Source organism: Colletes gigas, unplaced genomic scaffold (genome assembly GCF_013123115.1).
Source record: "Colletes gigas isolate AHSC1104 unplaced genomic scaffold, ASM1312311v1 Colletes_gigas_Sc00013, whole genome shotgun sequence".
Lineage (NCBI taxonomy): Eukaryota > Metazoa > Arthropoda > Insecta > Hymenoptera > Colletidae > Colletes > Colletes gigas.
The window spans coordinates 230,917-248,366 of NW_025106642.1; the positions used below are offsets into that span (position 1 = coordinate 230,917).

Sequence of the window (17,450 nt, forward strand, 5' to 3'; positions counted from 1 at the left end):
GCTGCGAATTTTCGCCACGCGGGTCTATATCATTGCGAAAACTGGTTCGCGCGAAACAGACGCCCGCCGTCCGACCCGGCTAGGACAAAAGGATCCTAGAGGGATCGCACGAACCGGCTGCTCGCCAGAAAAAAGACGGAAATCGGAGAACCCGAAGATGGTGGCCCGATTATGCATGAGAATGAGAATCCAGAAGAGGACAGAGTCCTTCTTCTCCTTCGAATCCCAGTTATTGTGCGGATTGATGCGAATCGACCATTTTATATTCACGCACAGCGTGGACGTATATCGGTTTACAGTACTGGTTTTTGCAAAGGGCAAATGCAAACGGACCTCCACTTTCGATCGATCGTGGCTGGACATTGCCGCGAACATTTTCTGTTATCGTTTGTCCGACGAGCCGATGAATGGGAAAAATATGAATGTTGGTTTAGGTCCCAGGCATAAAAAAAAAAATGCAGGATTTAAATCGAAACGGGATCGAGGGAACGCAAAGGATGAGCACAGGTATTGAAGCGTCGTCTCGAGCACGGTCAGCGATCTGCAACGAAAGCTAGAGTGTTGTCAGTCGGTATTAAGAAACGTGCGTCTTGGAGTAAATTGGTACATGTATTTAACAAAACTTGGTCGCCCGACGGCTTTACAAATGAGTGTAGAATAAACAACAACAACGCGACACGCAACCGCCGGATGGGGTGTTAATAAATACGAACGAGAGAAAAGAAGAAATGAATCGATCGCGGCGAATGGATCGCAAACAAAATAAAAGAGAAAAATTGAAAAAGAAAAATGGTCGACAGCTCGTTAAATCGGCCAAGTGCGAGAGCGACAGAGGACCGACGAACCGATGTCACTCCCCCCCCCCGCTACGTTTACTGTCAGAGGAACTTGTATACCAGTACATTCATTTCGTAACTTCTCCTTTTATTTCGATTCCCGCTCGCCTCATTCACGCTCGTACGCATGCACACACGGCGACAAACACACACACATGCATGCACGCTCGGTCTTCTTTTCCTTCGATACCTATCTAATTAATATCTACCTATCTATTCATCGTTACGACTCTCGGAAATGAAAAACACGCGGAACTACACCGACTAACTAAATACACATCTTTATCCTGTCCGTTCTTCCTGTTTCTCGCGATACTATGTACAAAGAAAAACCTAGCCCCGCGAAAAGAAACTCGGCGGGGGTGGTCTCTCTCTCTCTCTCTCTCTCTCTCCTTACCTCTCTTTACCACTCCTGTCTCGAAAAGTTATCTATAATATTAATTTTTGAGAAAAAAAAAAAATGCGTCCCTGAATTTAGTTTGTTCTCGTTTAAATTACACGTTTTACAGAATGCTCATAGACCCGCCATTCACTTTCGTCGATTCGTATCTCTTTCATAGGTACAATAATAATAATAATCATCTATATAATATAATATATATGTATGTATGTATGTATATATATATATATATATATATATATCTATAAAAAGCATCTTAACAATAGTGACTGTGAACCGGTGCTTGGAGGATTTTTAGTGAGGATTCAGTGTGAGCTGCAAAGGTTCGAGAGCCTACTACCCAAACAAACGTGAATTATTTCCAACGATATGCCCATTTTTGTTCCCCCTGGTTCGTTCCAACGTTGGAGCGATATCCGCTGTTCCTTGGGTAGACGCGTCGAACCGAGTGTGTGAAAGTACAGGGTTTGCTTTGTTTTGTATTGTTTTCTCTTTACGTAGCTGTATCTTCTACGTACCCCTCGAGACTCCACTAGGACGCGTGGCCGACATTGGTCGCGGTCGGGTTTCCAAGGGACGCGAGGTGATGAACGTATTGGTTGCGATGATTTTGAAGGAAAAGGCTGCTCGGACTGGCTTCCGAGACGTCCAGCAGCTCCTCCTCGTCCTCCTCGTGGATGGTGTCGCTGCTGGGGCTACGGCTCATCGGCGAGTCGCCGCTGCTGTGCGAGTGCGAATGCGGCCTGTGCATGCCGGTGGACATCGAGAGGTCCTCCGGTTCCGTCTGTTCCGGCAGATCTACCGGAATACCGGACAGATTCAACGGCATCGGCATCGAGGTGCCCACCACGGGGCTTGGGAGCTGACGATGCGCCGGTCTGACCGGCGTCATCGTTTTTCTGGCTGGCAACGCGGTGCTCTCGGGCTCCTCCATCTCCACGTCGATGTCGATGTCGATGTCCTCGTCCAGGTCGTCGCTCGCCAACGACGGCGAGGGGACTTGCGACCTGGGTATTTGGCCCGCGGCGTTCGCCCCGGTGCCGCACTTGTGATGCATCAGGTGGTGCCTCCGTCTGAATCGCATCTGACAGTGCTCGCACTCGAACGGTTTCTCGCCCTTGTGTATCAGCAGATGAGCTTTCAGCTGATTCGAATCGCTGAACTTGGCCGAGCACAGCTCGCAGGCGTACGGACGTTCACCGGTGTGCACGCGTAAATGCCGACGTAGATTCGCTACCTGGACAAAGTGCCGGTCGCAGTGGCTGCAATGGTACGGTTTCTCGCCCGTGTGTAATCGCATGTGGGTTTTAAGATGGTGGTCCCGCGTGAATCTGTAACAAGCGAACGAACGTTGCTGGCTATAATCCTGGAAATGTATTATTAAGAATCCGCGAGAAAGATGATCGATCAAACTCGCGACTATTCTGGAAACGTTGGGGATGGTATGCCGAGAGCTCACCTTTTATGACATTCCGGACACTCGAACGGTTTCTCGCCGGTGTGAGTGCGTTCATGATTCTGCAACACGTGCTTGTAACCGAACGATCTCGAGCAGACACCGCAGGTGAACACCTTGTCTCTTCCGTCTTTGCCCGCCTCGGGGCTGACCGAAGTGGGTGGACTGAGAGGAGCCGAACCCTCCACCGCTGTTTGCACGCTCTCCGCCTTCGACTTTGTGGCTTTCCTCTTGGTCGCTTGCTGGTTCTTCTTCGAGATTCGATCTCCGCTGCTGCTGACCACGTTGTTATTGTTATTGTTGTTGGTAGCGGTGGTGTTGGTTCGTCTGGAGGTGGACTTGGTGCTCAACGCCGGCGACACTGGTCCGGGCGAGTGGTGAACCGGCGAGGGTGGCGAGGACGCGGCTGGTGGCGCCCAGCCTCCGAACAGTGTCTGATGATGTCTGTACAAGGACGGGCTAGCCGCCAAAGTGGCATGCAACGACACGGGGATTCCTGCGGCCATCAAGGCCGCGGTTCGACTGGCCGCCAAAAGCTGCTGCGGGGTGAGCATCGACAGACCCGCGGCGGTGCTACCCATTCCAGGGAACATCACTGGCGACGTGTTATTGTTCAACGGAGGAGAGAGCGACTGCTTTTCAGAATCTTGCTTCATGTCGAGATGTTGGCTGGTCAAGAGTCCTAAAAAACAAACAAAAACGAAACGTTCGATGTATTCAAATTGATTCTTGCCCTATTAGAAAGCTTCGAGGACTTTCCAGAAGGCTAACGATCAATTTGATCCGATTCACGGTAAAAGCAATGTGTTCCCACCGCGAAAAGCCAACGTCGTGTTTTGCTAGAATCCGCGTTACGTAACCCAGACCTAACCCGTGTTAGGGGATGCATGGTCAACGCGTGAAAAGAACGAATGCACGTGCACGGTGTGCGAATTGCGCGTTGCTATTCGACGATCTTTTCCTCCCGCCGCGTGTCTTCGCTCTCCGTTCCTCCCGGTCCCTCGACCGTACGTTGTGTTTCTCATCTCCTCCTCCCTCCCCGTCCGCCCTCCCACACACGTCGCTCACACGTGAGGTTCGCTCGGTCCTCCTCCATTCACTCACACTCTCGTACGCGCCGGTTCATTCATAAGGCTCGACTTCCCACCCACGTCACCGCCGTGTACCGCCTCTCTTCGACTTGAGGCCAACGACTCCGCGAAACGCGTACGTCGACGCGACGCGGAACGCGCCTTTTCGCGAGTTTTCCGCTCGCTCGACACTTTCGAGCTTATCTCTTCCACGGATCAACAAGTTAAATGAGATCGTTGGACTCGATTCGACGTCGGTCGAATCCTTATGGTTTTTATTTTAAACGGTATCGGATAACAACCGCTCGCTGTACGCCTAGACAACAACGGTCCAACGATCCGATCTCGTTTCTATCATTCGTTTCTCCACGCTCAACCGAGTACCTACGAGATCTTATTAAGCTTGTTGAGAGCTATATCTTTCGAGAACCGTCTCGAGATCGCGCGAAATTAAATGGACCGTGAAGAGCGAAAATACGCAAATATGCTTGCTCCGAAGGGAGAACGGTTTTACTTGAAAGATCAATTCTTGCGTCGAGAATAACTTGGACGCGCGGGTTCGACGGTGGAGCATTTTTTCGAAAAAGAGCTGCCCCGCCTATTAGGGTTGCACCTTCCGATGATTGCTCATCCGCGTGACTGACGTCACAGGGAGGAGAACCGCGTAATTAAATTAACCCTAGATCCACTTAGGAGATTATTAAAACCACGCGCGCGCGTTTCGGCTTACGAGGGGAATGCGTGTATTTTTTCGTCTCGATCCCGCGGTGAATGAAATTTCTGCAACTCTGATAGATCTCGCGGCGTACGGGTCACAGCGACGAGATAGCGTTTAATTTAAGAAAACAATGAATCAAGCGGCCATGTTCGCCGGGCATTTACTAATTAATGAACCGTTTAGAAGAGGGGCCGCAATGAGACCCGTCGAATCAATAAGGGTGCGTAAGATCTCCTATTCTCTTTCTTCTCTGCCCTAAGACTCCCTCGGCGCTAGGATTCTTACAGCTTACAATCGCCGTTTCCCGGCAACACGACGAGTACCGCCTCCCCCGCTCGCATCCCTTTCCTAATTGGTCGCAACCCCGATATTCTCTTTGAATCCCTTTCCTTCCCGGTAAGACTTTCTTCTTTATCTCCGCGGCGTTCATCTTCACGCGATACTCGACAAACTTATTTACATTACCGTCTATACGGATCGAATCTTGCCGTGTCTATCATCAACAGTTCAAGTAAAATAACGTCTCGGACGAGGATGATTTTAATCGAAATAAAACAATAGTGGCCTTTATAGATACATAGCGAATGTATGACCTTTGGTGTAACAGATGTTAGAAAAAATTCAAGAAATCATAATTTTTCACGTACAATATTAAGAAGTGAAAAGCCGTTGTCAGTCTAGGTATCGTTCTACTAGAGTTTCGTCCAGGATTTTGTTGGCGGACTCGTTGGTAAAGCTGACCTGGTAAGTTTTGACTTTCACGCAGATATACTCATTTATATTTAGGTGTCTCTATAATTTTGGCAAGAAAAATAAATATATTTTCACGAGGAATTAATTTTTAATTTGTGTGCGTTTAATATTTTTATTTCACGAGAAATGAACGAACAGTCGTTTTTATCCAGACGATAATTTTATCCGTTTCTGCGAGGAATTCGTAACGCGACACGCGGCGTTCCAATGCCAAAAAGTTCCCCCCAGCCCTGCTCGAGAACATACTACGGCTAAAAAATTATTTTTATGTTCGAGACTTCGAAAGGTATTCAACGATTCAACGAAAACGAACGTGACTCGAGTCCAAGTAAGTATTTACGAGCATGAGTCAAAAGCGCGCGAATGACTACCGAACATGACCACGCATTGTTTATAACCTAGCGAAAAGAGGTTCGCGGAGACGCAGGCGACGTCAGAGTGCACGGTTCGCGATTCCTAAGCGTTTCCCAGAGCGATCTCACGACGTGGTTATTTTTAGACGGTCGTTGCAATCGCGAAACTCGTCGTCGAGCCTCATTTTCCCCGGCTAACGCGCCACCCGTCAACCAATTTCACATCTTCCTGGCTTATCGATGTTTACAATGTGTCACAACACGCGAGCGTGTCGCCGCGGGCGCTTTTAGACTTTGGCGCGGCGCCAACCTTCCTATGTACGTGTCTCCTGCCCGAAAACACGAAAACCTCGTCTCTGCTTTACTCTGTCTTTGATAAATAACGCGAGCGACCGATCGTGTCGCTGGATACGAATACAAGGAATAAAATAAACAGTAAATCACCTTGGTCGGGTGAAAACAAACGCGATACGATAAGCGACGGTTGCAAGTAATTTCTGTTGTCCTCGGGGAACAACCGGCCGGGTGAATTCCATCGAAACTAGATCAGACTGACCATCGCGGAAAGTGAAGTCACCGCGTAAGTAAGTAAGTAAGTAAGTACCTCCGCGACGCAATTGCGACTCGTGATACGATCGAGCTTTCGCGCTACCAAACCTATCGACATTTACCTGCGTTAATCTGCGCCTCTTGGAGATAAGACAGTGCCATTCTACGATCCGTACTGCGAGTTTTCACTTTGACACTCCATCCACTTCGGTGCACAATGCGAACACTTCCGTATAGACGAGAACGTAAACGAAGACGTTACGCGGGTAACGCTCTTATTGACGCGGCACTGCACAAAACAGCGTGGTCGAATCGAACCGGAAAGCCTGCGTGCCTATCTATCCGTTTCTCTCTTTTCGAACTTTCTCTCCGATAAGTCGATCCGTAGAGAGGGAGTGTGTGAGAGAGAGAGAGAGAGAGAGAGAGAGAGAGAGAGAGAGAGAGAGAGAACCAACCACGCGGGAATCACCGAAACCTCTCTGGTTTGATTTTTATACGAATGTGCGTCGATTCGCGTCTCCGTGGCACGAGTTCCGAGCGAAGCAACCGAAAAAAGTATTAAATAAAACGAAAGAAGGAAACAAAGTACGCAAAACGTGTTACTACTCTACTATAAACAACAAACGTCGCCGTCCGACCACGAGTAACGACGACGATCGACGACGTTGCTCTGGGCTGACCTAACCCAATACTAACTGACAATCGAGTCGCGCTCACTGTAGTCAAACATCCCCCACCCTGGCGTTCGCGATCCCCACCGCGCGGCACGTATCCCCACCAACGCGGCGCTTCTCTACCCTCTCGAATCGCAACCCCGGATGCGCGAGTCGCAAAAACGCGCCACGTCGGGGGTTGTTGAAGCGAGCGGCTTTGCGCGCTGGACGAAGACAGCCGAAGGGAAGACGTTCGCGATCGAGCAAGAGGGAAAACACGAGGAACAAGGCGGCGAGAAAAGGACGACGAGCCAACGAGGAGCGAGTACGAACGGAGGACAACGAGACAGGGTGAACCTGCGACCGTGATCTTTAAGGGTGGGGGAGTTTGAGAGTGTAACGAAGACTATGCTTCTTCTCTCGTATATACCTCGATGGACGAGGACGGCCACAGAAGGCGGGTGGTAATCGGTGAAACCTGCGAGAGGAAAGATAGCGGGCAACGGGAGGGTGGAAGGGAAGTTGACGACGGTATTCCGCAACTATAAACCGAGCCGTGCATCGCTCACCCTTTGAGATCACCAGAAACAAGAACGATTAAAAGGGCGAGGGTGCAAAAGGAGATTGTTACAGACGCGATCCTTTCTGCGACTGTCATTCGCTTAATGCGTATTCCGGTGTTCCTGTTTGCTTTTCTTTTTTAACAAACTGGTAACAAGAGAACGACCAGCCTCGAAGGAAACTTTACGTCCACGGATGCATCGTTCTCAGTCTTATTTATACTCGCGTGCACGGTCTTGGTTTTATTTAAACTTTCCCTTTGGCAAGACTCGTCCAGCAGATTTTACCTTAGACGTATCGATCGTCTCGGTAATCTCAAAGTACTCGCTAGACTATTAATATAGAATTATAAATATTAACATTTATACTTTTTACAAGTAGGTACTTTGTGCGTAAATTGGTAAAATTGTCGATCGATCGTAAAAGCATATAAATTTTGAAATAACCTTGTTTCTGTAAATTCGAGGGATTCGTGACAGATGGTCTGGTTGATCCACTCCGTGATCGAGCCTGCAGCCTCCCCTCGCGTTTACAGCAGTTATGTTTACGCAAAAAAGTAGTTACGAAAGTATGTTTTATAATCAGTTCATGATTTGGCTACTAGACAAACGTACAGGCATTTAAATACACTATGAGTGATTTACGTTTCTTGTGATCTCCAAGAGAGCCTGCGTACATGCCTTATCCAATGTGCAACAGTTTCTTTCCATAGAGTCGCGATTCACTGATTTTGCGCCATTCCGTTTTCATCGCAACGCTGATACACGTGCACGCTTCGCAGAACTTTCAACTTTTAATATTTCACGGCTGGTCGATAGGGATTACGTTGCGAAGTACATTGTCAACGCAAACTGTTCTGTCCTTTGAAACCTACCATCGATGGAATATACAGCGCGTCGTTAAATATGCAACGGTCGGTGTATCCGTTGATTTTGCATTTGTCAAGATGCGCACGGTTATGCTATCAAAGAAAATCACGAAGAAGAAGTACAGAAAGTTCTCCCATTTATGCGGTTAATTCGTTGCGTTTGTTCCAGTGCAAGACAAATTGTATAAAGACACGTTGACCGTCGCGTGTATCCAATTAAATATGCACCTGCATAATAAAGCCAGTAGAAGAAAAGTAGGAAATTTGTAACGCTTATTAAATAAACAATATTTCAAAAGCAGTTATTTATCTCTTTATGGTACATATCGAATGACCCTCGTAAATGTCTCCGTCGATCCACCGGCAACGAAAGTGACAGGGGTGGGGACAAGTTACGTGATTCGGCCTGTAGAGATCATACGACGCGATTGCATCGATCTTGCACTGAAAAAATTCTCGTGTCCTTGAAAAAATAGTAGAAAGAAAAACAGAAAAAAGGAAAACAGAGTTGTCGCTCTGTCCCAGAAAAAATCGGGCCAGCGTTTGGTTTTGTCGATTCACGGTTCCTGGACGTCGTTGCGCGTTCCGGTTCCGCGAACGAGCGCACAAAACTCGCGTCTCTTTCGGCACGGGGACAAGGGGGATTGGGACGGTGGGTATCAAGCGAATTCCGAACAATGCAATTTACGCACGATGCACCGGCGCGGCGTGGTGTGGCGCAGCGGTATCGCGCTCGTGCGTCAACGAGGAATTTTCACGAGCCGGCCGCGACTTCCGACTACGATAACGCGCGCGCTGCACAATGGTCCCCGAAAGCACAGGGCTCCCACTGTTTTTCGAAAAACGAATTCCGTCGAAACGCGGCAGCCCTCTCGTTCTGCTCGCCCCGCAACACTCTGGGGTCGGTTTTTTTCTTATTTCTCGGGGGTGAAAAGTACGGGACACAGTGGTGCACGCACCCCGTGCGCGCGGTCTCTGTTGCTCTCACCTGCCCGTTGCTCGGGCGTGCGCAGCGTGCGCAGCGTGCGCAGCGTGCGCAGCGTGCGCAGCGCGTGCCCGTGGCCAAAGACTCACGGTACCCGTGCCCGATAAAAAACCGAAAGAATGTCCCTGGTTTAGGCGCGTGTAACCTCTGCGGTATGTGCTCGAGCGAGACACCGTATAGGTTCGCACACGCGTCCACACACGCGCACACATATCCCAGTGCGCTCGCGAGAACACGTACTCCATTCTGTCAGCTTGTTGTCCTCCGGATAGAGACCATGAGATCAGAGATACCGGAGGGATGAGAAAAGGGAGCATAATAGTGTACTGACGACGGGTAATCGAAAAGCGAAATCTCGATGCGTGGTCCGGTGAATTAGTAGACTCGTTGATCTACAACGGGAGTTTTCCCTTGTGTGCTCTTCTTTTTTCTGCCCTTTTTTCCATAAGTGGATATTTCTTTGAATCCTCGAGTTCGTTCCGTTTCGAATTGTTGGTTACGTATGACGAAGGTTATCGAGAATATTGGAATACTCGCGATTAATAGATCATAGCCTAAAAGGAAACCATAATTTGCAAAAGTTGTTTCTCAGATTAGCTCGGTGATCCATTGTTAGATTGAAATTTTTTTACAAGGTGGAGTAATCGGTTCCGTGGAACGAATTCAACGTCGCTAAAACGAGACTTTAATGGGGCGAAATTTTAAAAGTGTTCTATCAGAGAGACCAAGGGGCGGGACGTACGAAGAGATTGAGTACGGGGCAGTAAGTACTTTCGTATACAAGCCTGACAAAATATTGTGAAAAAGCGCGCAGGTATAGGGTCGGCTTTTATATAAATCGCGAGGAAAATACGGGACCGCTGTAAAGAGGGATCCGTCCGATATAAGTTTGAGAGCGTTGTATTGTGCGCGTTATGCAAGTGTAAATCCGCCGCTGGTGGTTTTCTGCGACGTCGTCGAGCAATTTTTTTATCGAGTGCTTGCCTTTTTTTCTTCCTGAAATCGTAATCCTTCCCTCGTGTTGCAAAGGGTTGCGGGATACTCGCGGGATTTCCATATCACGGTGGTGCAATCGTTGGTAATCTTCGAAACAAGAAGGGCAAACAGCGTATTAGGAACTATTTTAGACGCTCGGGTGTACCTTTCGCTCACGGACGCGAAGAAAAACTGTTTACAATGTGACCAGATTATTAGCAATTATTACGATACTTAACCCTTGGGCGTCCGATGTGAAAGCGTGAGTTTCTACCTGGTTCGTAGCCATTGTGCACGCAGACGAGGCTTCTAACCCTTTCGAACGCCCTTTCGAATACCTGCTACATTCACGTTGCTCCGTCGAGCGATACGGAGTTAAGCGTCGGCCATTTGTCACGGTGAACTCGTTAATATAGATGCGTGACCCTTTCACCTGTACCGCGCACAAAGAACACAAAAGATCAAAAACATTTCTCGTTCGTTCGATATCGGCACACTCTTTTAATATCTTTAAACAAAGTAGTAAACTTTTTCATATTTCTGTTTACAACTACAACGAGTCCCGATCGAATGAGAAACGGTCGAAAATTCTGGGGGTTGACCTTAAAAATTTGCTCGAAAATAGTCTAACGACTGGACAATATTTCGCAGGCAGTAAAACGATCCGTAGGGTTGTCGAACCCCGCAATATACAATCAATCGGTTAAGCGTCGTAGGGCCCGCGTTATTTGGGCCGTCAGTCTCTAACCCGGCAAAACGTTCCTCCCTCTCCTCTCGGTGTTCTCTATTACGGTTGTATACTAGCAAACGACGAATGAAAACGCGGAGAGGTAGAGACGAATGTGCAACGATAGTGGTGCTGGCAATTAACATTGGGAGTGCTCCAGTTTCTCACAAAAGGAGGACCCTAAAGGCCCCGGAACCTTTCGTCGTCGCAGCCTTGCGTCCAGGCGGTGCAGACCAAACAGACTTATTGGGGGCTGTTTGCACTTTTATAATTTTATTGCAGAAATTATCAGGTATGAAAATATTGAGGGGCACGGGTCGTTACCGAGCGACTCTTCGTTGGGAAAAGACACTTCTCTACCAGCACACGCACAACGAAATTGGATTTCTGATAATTTCGCATTGTACCCCGATTATATTGCACTGTTTTATATGTTCTACCTCCCGCCAAAAAATACGATTCCAGAAACGACGAACAACGGCCGGATGGTTTTAAACTTATAATGAGATTTGCAAAATTGAGTTCGAACAGTGGCTCGAAAGAATCGTTTTTAACGGTCGGCAATTCCTTCGAAGGACCATTATTTTAACTCCTGTACATCAAAGTTCTGACGTTTCGTTTAACGCGTCCTATGGAAGTTCTCTCGATGGGCTGTTGGACTGTTTTCCAAAAATATCTGCCCCTTTCGTCGCGGAAACAGCGGCGTAAACAAGCTGGTCCTCTGTAATCTCGATAATCCGTTGCGCTATGAGAAAGTAACGTACAGTTTGTCTCCGACGTGGAACGAAAATACATGGAGCCTCTTATTTATTGCAACACTTTTTCTAGCCGTACGTGTACACGGTCTACAGGCAAGTGTAGAAATTAAAAAACGAAGATACATAGACAGCAGCGGTACATTACGTTCCTTTTTTATTTAGATCGTGTTCGTTACTCGAGCGTAGAGCTACAAACGCACGATTTGGTTTTTTGCGCGCCCTTTTTCACAAGAAACGGAAACTGCAACGGTAACGTCGGTACTCGTATTGGTCCAATTTATGCAAACCAATCTACCTTGAAATCTGTCCATTGTACGATGGGGCCGTTTTACATAGGACACGATGCTACAGATTAAATCGATATCTTGATCTGCGGTTGACGAGCAGCAACCGTTGGTCACGGTTTCACCACAAAGAAGCACAAACTTTGGTCCGGAAAATTTCGGTCGCGTCTCTTTCTTTCGAGTGGACGCATTTTTTCTCGATCGGTGACCGTTACGACCGATAAGAATCTCGCGACCGAGCTTTTCCACGTATTTAAATATGCCTTCTATGGTAATTGAAAGTTCGTATTCCCTTTCTTGGCGCGTTGACGTCGATTCGAGCGCGATCTAAATCTTGGACCGTTCCATCTGTCCCCGAAAGATTCGTTGCTAATTTTTTTCCAAAAATCTATTCCCGAATCTGTGCAAGGACCGTTCGCAACGGTCGGACAGCACCTGTACTGTTTTTTTTTTCACGTACGATCACGAATTTTGAATTATACCGAAACACGGACGAACGTGCGTGTTTATTTCGTCGTACGTGCATTTAAAACATTGATTATCATAGCGTGACGACCATATATTGCTCGCGACAGTCTACTTTTCGTTAATTACTTTTATTTCTTTTCAACTAATTCTCGGTTGGTTCGATCTTATATAAATTTGCACAACGGTGGCTCGTATCTTCGACCCTGGCCGTTCTGATACCGAGCACAATGGGCGTTCCTACCGTTCGACTATTGAAACGAGCAATTCACTTGGATAAATATTTAAGAGCACGCTAATGGGAGTCCATTGATAAACACAGGGTGCATCGACCAAGTAAAATATTTCAGATTACAAACAGGATGGACGTCTAAAGTCCTCGGTTCGAAAACGGACGCGATATCTTTGGCGTCAGCCGCGCCGAAACAATTGCTCGTTTCATACGAGAATTAGGCGCCACGGTGTGTTTACTTGAACCTTAGATACCGCGATAACGAGGTTTACGCGTGTCAGAGAAGGCGCCGGGCCCCGATTCTCGACAGTCTTCTTATTATCGATAAAACAAAATTTAACGCAAGCTCATTATGAAGTCGTTTAATTATCCTGTTCCGATATCGCCTAACGACTCGACCTAATAATAACGATCCTGTATTAATTTTGTGCTCACCCACTGGCGAACATGTGGTGTGCGAATAGACTCGAGATGAGGCTCGAGACACCAGCTGGCCTAGGAGATACGTCGGTTTTATTTTTTCGGCAGCCGTATCGTTCGTGTATCGCATACACGTACCTTTTCAATTTCGCTACAAGGTTTCGATTCTCGGGAAAATTTAAATTTCGTATACAAGTTAACGTACATCCATCCCTACCAGTGGCTTGTTTATTTCGAAAAGCATCGACTTAGAACGGAAGGGGAGGGATGAAATAAAAAGTTACCGATCGAAAGCGTACGTCCACGCATTCTTGGCGTATCGGTTGCCTCGAGGACGCACAAAGGAATGGTTCCCGTGCCGGTTTACGCGACGTCGTTCTTTAAGCGGATAGACGCACCCTAAATTTTTTCTTCATCCCCCCGAAGATCCCTTCCCTTTCCTTCGCGTCCACTCTCGCGACTTCCGATTAACCGGGGATCCTTTTTGCGTGAAAGCCAGGGTCAGAAGGGCAAAGGTAGGCGCGAGGAGATCGTACGGAGGTAGCAACAGTTGACCAGGGCACACCTGGTCCGTCGTCGTTTCGTTTCGTTTCGTTTCGTTTCGTGGTTGTATTCGTTCGATAAACAAGTCAAGGAACCCCCAAAGCCAAAGTAAATACTTCTGATTGTAGGAAGTTGACGAGTTGGTGCCAGCACCCGATGCGTCACTGTCCGATTAACACGAATCCCGAATCTGTGTGGACCGAGTCCTAATCAAACGTCCTCTGGGATTAACTATCGTTGCGCTGGAATTCGCCTAACAAGTGCTCGCGTTATCGTCGGTATATGTACTCGTATTCGTATCATCGTCGGTATATTTAAACAAGTTCCAGAGATATTTAAAATGACCCCGCTTACAGAAAACGAAATAAAAGAAATCTATTTTGTGTAAAAAACGATTTGGTATTGAATATTCTAAATTTTCTACGTAGTCTCCGTCATGTACGTTTCGGATCCGGTCCCATCCAACAAGCGTTCATCCAGACTTTTCTTGCGAATATACATACGAGGCGTACCCTCGTCGAGGACCGAAATCCACCGAAACGGACTATTTTTATCCGGAAACGTATGCAAGACGGAAAGAAGTACGATTAGATCGTGCGCCCTTCTCTCTCTTTCTATCTTCTTTCCGTGGTAACGTGCTCCTGCGTAACAAGGGCCTAACAGAGCTGTCAATCCGTCGATAAATTGAATGGAGGACCTAAAACCACCCTACATTTTCTGCCGTCCTTCACCCCCTTTCATCTCGGTGCCGCGTACTCTTACACCCCATCGGCGGTGGTGGCGGCGACCCGAGGCTCGCACGATATTTTTTTTTTCCTTTCGTAACAAAAACGTCTGTCTCTGCGTTTGACGTGTGATTCGGCTACCCTTGTGAAGAGATTTAAGGAAGCAGAAAAGTGACCGGACACGGACCGGTGACATCCCTCTCCGATCCACGTCCTCGAACACGTGGGACAATTTACAATTTTAATAACTAAAAGCCAGCAAACAATTTGCTTCACAAGCAATTTGAACGGTATCGAGGGAAATGTATACATATACACACTGCAAAGACCGTTGCCGACTTTAGAATCCGTTCAAAGACGTACAATGACTTCGAGAATGCGTTGAAATAATTTTGGAACGCGCGTTTCTCGATCTTTTTGTATTTCTCGATCATGTAAGCGCGTAAGATCTTGTTTGGAAGGGGGTATCGACTCATCGATATCGAATCACGGTTCGGAGTAAGTCGCAGAGGAGTAAACGGTTCGTAAGAGAGAGAGAAGTTTGGCCCCGAGGGGGGATGCAGAGTGCAGGGTGAGGAGAAAGGCGGAGAGGTAGTCGACCCCACGCGACGCGCGGCTCTCCTTCCGCACACACGAACAAATCCCCTCGTTTTTGGATTTTCGGGTAAAACGGGACAGTAAAGGGAAGGTTGGTGAGTAATTCGAGGCGGGGTGCGGGCTCGTGTGCAGGGGTTGCCCTTTCGGATCTGCACCCTTCACCCGCCCTTCTTCCACCCCCGTTGCGCGATCACCCTCCCGGTGGGGCAGGTTTGACCAATATTTCTGAAGGGTAAGGTAAAAGAACGGAGGAAAAAGGGGAATGGAGAAGGATCGCTTTATTCGTACCACGCCACCGACTAATTCGTACGAGTCGCGTTACGCAGCTGCGATGGCGTCCGCGTCGGCGGAAGTGGAGGAACAACACCGAGATCCTCCAAGCTTTATTCTAGCTTATCGCAGCTACAGAATCTTTCGCTGGAAGAAACCTATCTAAATATTTTCGCTATTCGCAAGTAATCGTTACTAACTTGAAGCAACGCGACTTGCACGTAAGGGGTAGTATCAAGGCTCGACAAACACGATGCAATTTATTTTCGATCAAATATGTACGTTGGCAGACGTCATTTTTTCTTATTTTGTCGAAGGTACGTTAACATAACGGACTTCGATTCCGTTTCTTCAATAAAATTTGCTCGAGGGCGAAGATGTCACCGGGACCGAACTCGTTTCGCCAGTTAGAAAGATCACGTCCGTTCGAGTTTCAGCATATTCAAATATTTTTTCTCTACCCTCCTAGTTGCCGAATCTCCGACGATCCGTGCAACGAACGCGTTGACAGTGACAACTTGTCTCGCAGAACTGCACGCTCATTGTACATGAGAACAGTTAATAATAGAGTTCGGAAGTCAATACTCGTATGTCACTTTTTCCTCGTCGAACGCTTGGCATATTCTATTTTCTAGCCGTCACCTAGATTCTGCCAAAATTTGAAGGAAAAGCGGACCTCGGTGGAATCCGCTCGAGTGGTTAATTTTAATAATAAAATATACCAGGTTTTATCCTGTCATTATAGAGGGTGTTCGGCCGCCCCTGGGGAAACATTTTAATAGGAGATTCTAGAGGACAAAATAAGACTATAAAATTATTTTTGTTTACGGGGGTCAATTACAATCATTTTTGGTGAATACACGTACCCTCGTAATCCTATATACTTTCGAGAAAAATATTTCTTACCGAAAATATACTGTGTGGCCAGAAATGTTTCCCTGCGTATGTTTAAAAAAATCATAATTTCTGGTCGGATTGAAACAGTGAAGAAGGATTATTATTATTTGTTCATGTAATATCGATGGACGTGTCACTGGATTTGTCCCGCCGTTAGCGTGCAATTTTTATGACACCGTGAAGCAAATCATCGAAGCGACAATCGCAGACGTCTAGCTAAACTTTTTCAGGTGTTGTCGCAGTTTCTTTGGCAATTAAGCTTCGATCGATACCTCGAGTCAACGTCTGAGTCGTATTTTCCAGCAGAACACCTGTAACGTCGAGTTGCGTCAGTCATCGATAGTGTTTACGTCCAGGTATAGTCGAATTAGATAGCAACAGGACACGTCCTGTTTCCATTTTTGTGGGCCGTTGTCATACGCCTACGGCGCTATAAATTAAGACTTACAACTGCCTCGGTGTTTCGGTTCCATTGGATTTATGCGCCATTACCATAAGACAGCTGTGTCTTTTCTTTGCAAAGTCCGACCGCATCCTCGTAGAATTAATAACACGCCTCGAAAGAGATTTCGATTTACCATCGACGAAAGTTACAAGGTGTAATTGTTTCGTCCACACGGGTTTTTGAACAACTTAATCGATACCAACCGGGCTCGAGTGATCGATATTCTCACCCCGCGGCCGAACGATTTCACTTGTGTGGTCCACCCTTGCGTTTTTATCCCGTCCCTTTTATTCGCCTCCGTCCTCCCTTTCTCTCCGCGTCGCGTCGTGGGTTTCTTTGAGGGCCTCTCGCATTGTCGCAGATCCATCGGAAGAATGCGAGGCCGCGGGCGAAACTGGCACGGTCGATTTAATTTCTCGCTGATTTGGATTTTCGAAGGGCCTACGTGACCGATCTGGACATCCGAGCTTTCGACTTTGTAACAAATTTGCACAGTCGAATCGTCACCTCTTCCACGACGACGACGACGACGACGACGTTGTTCGAACCGCCCACGATAACATTTATCCTAGAAGATTAATAATTTTATTTCCGATGCTTTGTTTGCTTTAAGGCTGGGAACCATTCGAAACAGAATTCCACGTTTCACGTATACCAATTTAATAATACCTTGAAGCTGTCAAACACGTAAAACGATAGTTTAATATCTCTCAATATAGATAAATGCAACGTTATGTGATTTTCATCGCGTCATCTTTCAATTTTCGGAAATTAAATAATATGGTTTTTTATTAACACTTTCCTGTTCCATGTTCTCAAACAATCTTCAAAATAATCCTGTAAATTGTATTGAAAAATTTCGAAAATTAACTACTGGATGAAGTATTTAAGCGATTCGGTCGAATGCGCT

The 17,450-nt window shown here is 47.1% G+C and overlaps 1 protein-coding gene across 1 annotated transcript; it reads right to left on the minus strand.

Moving 5' to 3' along the window:
* Nucleotides 1-1,560: 1,560 nt before the first annotated feature.
* Nucleotides 1,561-7,369, minus strand: LOC122399522 (protein krueppel-like). Its single transcript, XM_043400260.1, has 3 exons — nt 6,258-7,369; nt 2,696-3,374; nt 1,561-2,567 (listed from the first exon to the last, which is right to left on the minus strand). The coding sequence occupies exons 1-3, from the start codon at nt 6,295-6,297 to the stop codon at nt 1,769-1,771; spliced, it is 1,518 nt and encodes a 505-aa protein (XP_043256195.1). The 5' UTR covers nt 6,298-7,369; the 3' UTR covers nt 1,561-1,768.
* Nucleotides 7,370-17,450: the final 10,081 nt, after the last annotated feature.

Coding starts and splice junctions, on each gene's coding strand:
- LOC122399522 (XM_043400260.1), bottom strand. CDS start 6,297: ATGGCACTGTCTTATCTCCAAGAGGCGCAGATTAACGCAG. Junction 3,375..6,257: donor AGAGGCGCAGATTAACGCAG/GTAAATGTCGAT, acceptor TTTGTTTTTTAG/GACTCTTGACCAGCCAACAT. Junction 2,568..2,695: donor TGTCCGGAATGTCATAAAAG/GTGAGCTCTCGG, acceptor CGCTTGTTACAG/ATTCACGCGGGACCACCATC.